This window comes from Echinococcus granulosus (assembly GCF_000524195.1).
Source record: "Echinococcus granulosus chromosome Unknown EG_S00110, whole genome shotgun sequence".
In the NCBI taxonomy this organism is placed as follows: domain Eukaryota; kingdom Metazoa; phylum Platyhelminthes; class Cestoda; order Cyclophyllidea; family Taeniidae; genus Echinococcus; species Echinococcus granulosus.
The window spans coordinates 96,688-104,423 of record NW_020170490.1 but is presented as its reverse complement, the minus strand read 5'-3'; the positions used below and the strand labels follow the sequence as shown (position 1 = coordinate 104,423).

At 47.1% G+C, this 7,736-nt stretch overlaps 1 protein-coding gene across 1 annotated transcript in view; it reads right to left on the bottom strand. All coding sequences in view use genetic code 11, as the record gives it.

Moving 5' to 3' along the window:
- Positions 1–1,045: 1,045 nt before the first annotated feature.
- EGR_08549 (Dynamin-3) overlaps positions 1,046–7,736 on the bottom strand; it is a gene marked incomplete at both ends in the record, with an annotated part of 13,723 nt that continues 7,032 nt past the window's right edge. The window contains 9 exon segments of the mRNA XM_024497798.1: positions 1,046–1,094; positions 1,711–1,986; positions 2,908–3,125; positions 3,225–3,386; positions 3,991–4,068; positions 4,268–4,414; positions 4,837–5,082; positions 5,100–5,279; positions 7,338–7,389. Coding sequence (XP_024347779.1) covers positions 1,046–1,094; positions 1,711–1,986; positions 2,908–3,125; positions 3,225–3,386; positions 3,991–4,068; positions 4,268–4,414; positions 4,837–5,082; positions 5,100–5,279; positions 7,338–7,389 — 1,408 coding nt within the window.

Below are 7,736 nucleotides of genomic sequence, written 5' to 3'. Positions count from 1 at the left end.
CCCGTTTCTTAATTACGTTGGTCTAGTTGCAGACGAATATGGAGTGCTCATGAAATGTTTCCACACTTGCCAACACTTCATTATTTATGAGATGTTCGATGTTGCAAGATCTCTCAAAGCAGGCCCCGTTCCCTCTCACCCACCTGGGCTGAATTTCGAAGGGATGGGGGTCAAGAAAAATCGAACTTCCCGATCGCGACGAAGATGGCAGAGTAACAACTCTTCTTGGTGTCCACAACCGAAAGCTCTCGATTTCCAACAGAGGCATCTACCAAAGCGGATTCCAGTACTTATGCAACTTTGAAAATGTCACCAAGATGTTCGAGTCAAGGGAGTCCACTGATTCCGCCAGATACAAAGACTCTTCAAACTGGTGCCACCCCTACTTGAGCAGTTCCTTCGTCTGATGTGCTACTTAACTGTTAAGTAGGACTTTACGTGAAACGCCAGCGCAAATTTTGTGACAAGCTCCACGCCACCAAATCCCCACCCCCAAGCAAGTGCAGACAAGACAATGCTGTGATTGAACATCTGCAAATGGTAAAAGCACCGCTCTGTTAAAATCAACGTGACAACTTCATAAGGGGTGGGAAGGGGAGGAGAAGGGGCAAGTGGGAATGAAGAGACGCAAGACGTCGACAATGAATGCATGCGCACTTAAAGCGAAGCCATTCACCTCCCTCCACCTCTTCCCAATCTTCCCTCCTCGCATCCAACTTAGGCTCCTTTCCCTCGGAAGTGAGGGATGGTTGAGAAGAGGGCAGAGATAAGCACACGTAAAAGTAATGGTGACAGTTTCAGTGGCAGCGGTAAGGAAATAACAATAATAATTCCTTTTTTGATTAGGTTGAAAACCGAAAGATTGGGGGTGATGGGCGTTGGTGAAATCAGGTAGAGTGGAACAGTGATGATGGCGATGACGAGAGGACGTGTGCGTGCATTGGAAGGACCTTAGCTTCTAGAAGTCCAAAAGAGGCGGCAGCATAAACACGTCAGCAGATGATCTCCAATCAAAAAGGCAGATATACAAGCAAAATAAAATAACCTACGGTCGGGGAGGTATAGGTGGACCGGATGGTGTCGATGCGCGGTTTCTAAGCGAAGGAGGAGGAAGAGGAGAGAAAAGAGGTGACTGCAGGCGTCACTCACTACACCAAACAGGATAATTACGTGGTAGCACATTTGAATAGAGACGACGACCCATGCTACTGAACTGCACACCGATAAAACGAGCAAGCAAAGCTGGCTGGGAGCACAAACAACAGGGAGGGGGACAGTATTAGAAAACACGACCCACAGAAGACTTTATACCATCTCTACCTAATTGGTGGTTAGGTTTGTAATCTAGGTGTGCAGGTGAAAAGTCTGGGCTGCTGCTGTTGCTAGTCAAAACAGCCATTTCGGTCCCTATCTGGAGGCCTCCATCATTCATTCGAATCAAACGAGGGCATGTGATGCAAACCCTGGGGTTGTGTTGGTCTAAACAACGGCAAACAAATCATAGGTAAGATTACACCACTTTTTCTCGGCCCATAAAGTGTGAAGCCCTCTTCCGAGGTCACTTGCTATTCACATGTCACCTCAACCAGGTTTGAGACTGCCATGGCTACACTCAAGGGGGCTACACACGATGACCGACTGGCAAACAAGAAGTGGATTACATATATAGCAGAGTGGAAGGCGATGTGCCTCGCAATTCCGCTCGCTTACTCGAATATGGATGCAAGAGTTCGTGCAGAGTAACCACCGGTAGTAGTAGGAGCCCCGCTGTTGCCGTGGGGAGCCGACGTGGCATTAGTCGAAGATGAGGAGATGGAGTCGAACACCTTGAGTCCGGGATTATTGCTATGCCAAGAGGAGGAGGAGGAGGTAGTGTTGGCAAATGGGGAGGCCTTACTGTTAGCGATGGGGGCGGCATAGAGGTCACCAGCGGAATTACTTGAGTGAATCGCCGAGATGGGCTGTGGGATTAGGGGGACTGAGCGACTGCGGTGCAAGGTGCGGGGGTGAGAAAAGCAGATGTCAGGTGAGATAAGGTGGTCACACAATCAAATAGAGAGGAAAAAAGCGTTACAAGTTTATTGACCACTTGGTAAAACTACCCAAGTACAACAAGTGTGAATAAAATCCTTCGTTGCGAAGGCAAGGCAATAGGGGGAACGAGAAATGGTGTAAAATCAAGCAATCTGGAGATTGACGAACACAAAATGAGTAGAAAAACACCAGGATTGTGCCAGAGGGACAAGGGAGGAAAGTCTCTATATACCTGTCATTAAGCTCCACAGACCTAGTATGGTGGTTAAAATGCTAGGTCAGGTTAAAAGCAAACAAGTTAGATCCGAACTTGTAATTTCATCACGTCGCTTAAGCTTACGATGGGCCCCGAAAAGACGTGAAATACCTATCACAGACGATGAAATACAGTTTAGTTTCCTGGGGCGTCAGACCAAATACCGATTTGAGAGGTGAGTCCACCTTGAACTAGTCTAGGGTTTACTTTCAGGTCAGTATGACGCACTTCATCCCTCTAAAGGTCACAATATTCAGGGTTTTCAACCACAGGCTGCAGCATACACCACCACTGACGATGTAAGCAACACTTCCCACGGTTCGAATTCGACATATCGCCCCACTTCTTACTGCACCGTTGATTACAAGTTGCCGAAGAAGTGGTGACGACTAAAGATCCACGCTTACCGATCCCAGCCCTTCCCGTAGGTTAGTGATCCAGCCTTTCTATATTGCTATGCCTCATTAGGTCTTCGAAACACTACAACAAAGTCCATTGAACTGTCACAAAGAATCACCGTTATCAGTGCAATGGTGGTAGTTGCAAATGTGAGTGTGTGAGCAAACACGAAGGAATGGGTGAACTAAATGAACGGTAGGAGGATGATCTCAGCTTACGCGGGCACCACAGGCGCCTGTGGAGTGGATCCAGAGGAGTTCAAGGGTCGAGAGGAAGGCGGAACAGGTGCGTTACGGGGCTGTGGCGGCATGTAGCCTCCTCCTCCTCCACCGCCGCCTCCCATCGGAAGTGGTGAGGGACTACCTCGCTGCGGCCCGATTGAAGGCCGAGAGGGCCCCGTGCCTGCTCGCGGTGGCGTCCCGTTACCCCCAATTTCCTGAATACGAAGATAAGCGCGGTGTTTGGATTGTTAGTAAACCCAAGTCATGCGGAGGTCATATTTTCAGGTTCACGAGTTTAGAATAGGTGAGCATACCGATTCACGCCAGTCGTCTGTGATTGGTGGAGGTATGGGCGTGGTGACGGTGTGAGTGGTCACATCGGCGATGATGTTTAGTGCCTCCTTCATGGTGTTATACATCACCACCATATCCTGCTTTCGTCGCTTCTCCTCCTGTGACTCCTCCATCAAACGGTTCTAGGCAGGGAAAAAACATAACTGACACTAAATTAGGCAAAGAACTTGGAACCACCCTTACATCCACACACAATGTATAGGTGGCGTTTAAGTCAAAGCGAGACTTCTGGAGCATTCAAAATACAACAGATTTCAGGGAGTGGAAAGACTTCTCGATATGACTGAATTATCTCAGAGGATAAATCCGTACACTATTTCGTGGAAAATAATGTACCCACGTTTCGTGACATGTAGTAAGCCGATCCGGAAAATCTAGAACTCCAGTCGTTAAACACCCCTCTCTCCTATGCTAGTCAGGGGCAAATTTTTGTGGCACCGAAATTGCAAAGGTCCATAAATGACTCAGTTCATCGTTCCTTCAGAAATACCAGTTTCTTGTGCACCGTTGCATGCTAGAATGAATTATTGCTGTACAGTGGGATGAGTACCATCACAGCCTATCGTTGATAGATTACATACAGTTGGTTTATTGTCTTCTAGTGCAATTTTTACCCTTGTGTGGTAATTGAGCAACCCTTTCATTATTACAGCTTGTCAAGACGTTATAACCATCAAAAGAGAGACAACCTGACATCAGCTAAGGTATCACTACCTAATCGTATACCAACACCTCCGACTTTACCCATACCGTATCCAGAGTATAAAGAGCCGGAAGGAGGTCAGATTTCAGGAACTTCTTCACCTAAAAGAGATGTTCAAAACGAGGTCAAAGGCATTAGTCCCGCTGCCAACTAGCACGTAAGTACAACAAAAGTGACAACAAGGAGGCTCACATGAGCAGTTAAGTTCATCCATTGCCTTTTAACACACAAAACAATAGGCATGAATGCAAGTTTAGGGTAAAGCTCTACAAACACAAGTTAGTGAATACTACAACCCACGTCATCGATGAGGAGGTACATGGTGATCTTTGGTACCAGGTCAAGTTGGGTCTTGGTGACTATCTTCATGTAGGACTGAACCAAATTTCGAATGGTTTCAACCTGCCGCTTGAGAACTGGATTGCTGTCCTGGTTCAAGTCGTCATCCTGACAAGAGGAATAAAGAAAAACACAAAATCTTGTCATTAGGAACACAACGAGTTGGGGCATTTAGTGTTAAATTTTGCCCAATGAACTCCGAAACAACGAAATGCTCGCTTCTACCGCCATAGAAACATGCACGCCAAAACATCCGAGGGGAGGGGTGCAAAGCAGCCATAATAACCTAGATCAGATCGTGGCGCACAGCAACGTGAGAGGTGCATCACACCTACAGCGCTTACACCGCTTCCCCTTTCGGTAACCCTCGTGGCAAGTCGATGCAGCTCAATGGCTTGCGAAACAAACGCAATCCGTTTCGATCGACTCATCAGTTTCAACAATGGACAGCAGCCAACCTTAAATCAACATTACCTATCTACTTAATAATTGTCAGGTAGAGCAGACGGTACAGAATACACCGTGCATACCTTTTCCTCGTCGAGATTTTGTTCCGACTTCTCCGGAAAAACGCCCGCGCGTAGGAGGGCCCCCTTCCAGTTGTCGCGTGCATCTACATTATCCGCAGCCAGATCCAGAGTCTTGAACTCCTTGTATACATTCACCTTGGGATCGGAGTGGAAAAGACTGAAGTTCGGCCGCCGAGAGAAGAAGGACGTGTCACCGGCACGTTGCTTCAGACCCTCCAGCGGCAAGACAAACTTCTTTTCGCGTTCCTTTAGTGGTGAAGAACCAAACATGCATTTAGCTCATAGCTGAACAAATCACCGATAAGCCAAAGGAAGGAGCATTCACTCACTTCGTCATCCCGGTACCAAGTAAGAGATTCGGTGGTTAAAACGAACCAAAAGTACTTGCTACCTCCTCGCAGCAGCTTGCCATTCAAAAGTGTCAGCCAACCTTTGCAGATGATCTGAAAGGGAGCCAAGTGTCAGAGGGTACATACAACCACGCACGTGCCCACACACACGGATTCATTCAATTAATGGGTCAAACGTGCGCACATCAGTGTTGAAGTTGTTGGAGACGCCTGCAACCCCAGAAAAAAAGCTTCCACAAGTTCCCCTTTCTCGGACGTATTAGAAGCCATACAATTAGCGTTCTCGTTCACCTCCTTCTGATTGGTCAACATCACGTGGAGTCACAAGGTCAAGGTCAACCAAAGGATAAGATGAAGGATAATAGAAACACCTCCATGATTCGACCCTTCAGCCGGCGGACGCAAACACAGAGATCGTATTTCAGTGGTACACTAGTTGTTAGCCTTAAAGATCTCTGTTCTGAAATCCTAATCTCTTAGTTATTCTGGGAGGAAAGTCGATAGTGTTCGAAAACAACAGTTCGGAATGCAAGCCAATGGCACTGGAGCTTTGCCCACTTGTCGACACACGTGCGATGAAGCAGATAAGCTGGCCAAAGGCCACATACCCATAAACACCAAAGAGCAACATGTAAAGCGACGGATATATCCATGGACCAAGCACACGCAGGAATATTATTTACCGAGTTAAAAGAAATTGCATTGCGAGAGCACAAGCACGATAAATGCAGTTGGACTTGAAGTCGGAGTTGGAGAATGAAAAAGGCAACCGCGTCACATAGTAAAACGTTTCGTGCATCCAAATGAAACCATAACAAGTGAGGTCCGGATAAGTTGGCGATCAGAACGCAGAACTAGGTTATAAGCGCTAAAATGACCAAATAGTATTTCAAATCATTCAACTTGCTCCGTAAATAATAATCTAGTTAGGAATGAAGACAACTATCAAAAGCTTTGGAATGAGATGAATGAGGAGGGAGAACAGCGTCCAAGATGGAAAGTTAAGTCGGAGCAAATGCATTGAAATCCACTTAAGCCAGAACACCGGTAGTCATGCTATGCACCGTCAAATTACATGGTATCGCTATTAAAAGAGCAATAAAAAGGGGCTACGCCTTGGAAAGAAAACAATGGAATAAGCACACAAATCGCAGAAATTCAATCCTATAAGCAACCCGTAACGACGATCTGCATATTGTCAAAATCAAAAATTTGCTTTTAGCTCGAAGGCGTTGAACTTAGGTTCTAAACCATCAACTTAAAATCTACTTACCAACAACCAATCGACGGGTTAGGGAGGTTCTTAAGTGCCTAACGTGACGCAGTGGTTGAAGTGGTTGCGTAATTCATCATCACACAGCCCACGGTGCCAAAGGTGAGCGGTTTCTGGTGTCTCCTCTACGCCTTGGCTCTACAGTCACCACGACTCCAAATCCGCGAATTTCAATCGTCGATATAAGGGGCATAGCAAAATAGGGGGGTGGCGACAGGCTACACTCGCTTCACCAACCCTGTCATCACTCCAGCACCGACGTATCACCTCCACCCACAGTGACCGCTTCACAACCCGGCCCAATTCAACCCAACCAAACACACTCGTTAGCGGACAGACAGCACATCCACAAAGATGCGTGCGTCCTCAATGCAATTGGTCACCTTGTTCACTTTGGTTTGGCTGTTTAACCCCTAGCCCACGCAGATCTGCACAGACGCCAGCCAAAAGGGCGATACGGGAATGAGACAACTCAGCGCCCCAAACACAGAAGGGGGCGGTTCTCTAGTCCTCCACCACCCCTAAAATGAGGTAATCTCCACTGCGCTAAGAACCATAAATTACGAGTCGCAAAATCGCAGCAAGCATTCGAGAGATGCACAAACAGACGTGTGTAGACAGAGAGAAAGGTCAAGAGATAGGGCGAGAGAGAGAAAGGGCACATACAAAACGGTAACGAAAAGGGTGTGAAAAAGAAAGGAAGCAGGAAGCGGGCTCGCTAACCACTTTGACCCTGCGACAGCGGCGGTAGAGAAACTGCAGGAGAGCGAAGAACACACAACCTCAATGAGGGAACTACACCGCAAGTGATGACGCTACTTGAGATAGCCAAGTATTACGGAGGGAGAGTAAAAGTGTCACAAATGCAGACAACTCACTTGGTTGCCAACTTTCTGCTTTGCTGCCTGATTCGCACTCTGTGGGTCGGCGCTGAAAGAAATGAGAGTTGAGTAGGGGAGAAAGCGTTGGTTATCCATAAAGAAGTGAGGTAAAGCGATTCTTTCTTTCCATTGCATGTCTATTCACGTAGGCAAGCTACTTAGTAGTCGTGGTTATGGTCATCATCTTGGAGTCGAGTCATGACGTGCCCCCAATGCCTACAACTATCTCATCTTCCTGTACAGCAACAATAACCTTTTTTCTTCTTCTTCGTCGCCGTCGTCAGCATCTTCCCCCTCATACTAACGAGCATTACTGCGGCTTCATGGATGACTTGGGACACCACTTTTGTGGCACTGAATACTACCTGTGTAAAAGGTCACAAGTGGAGGGCATTT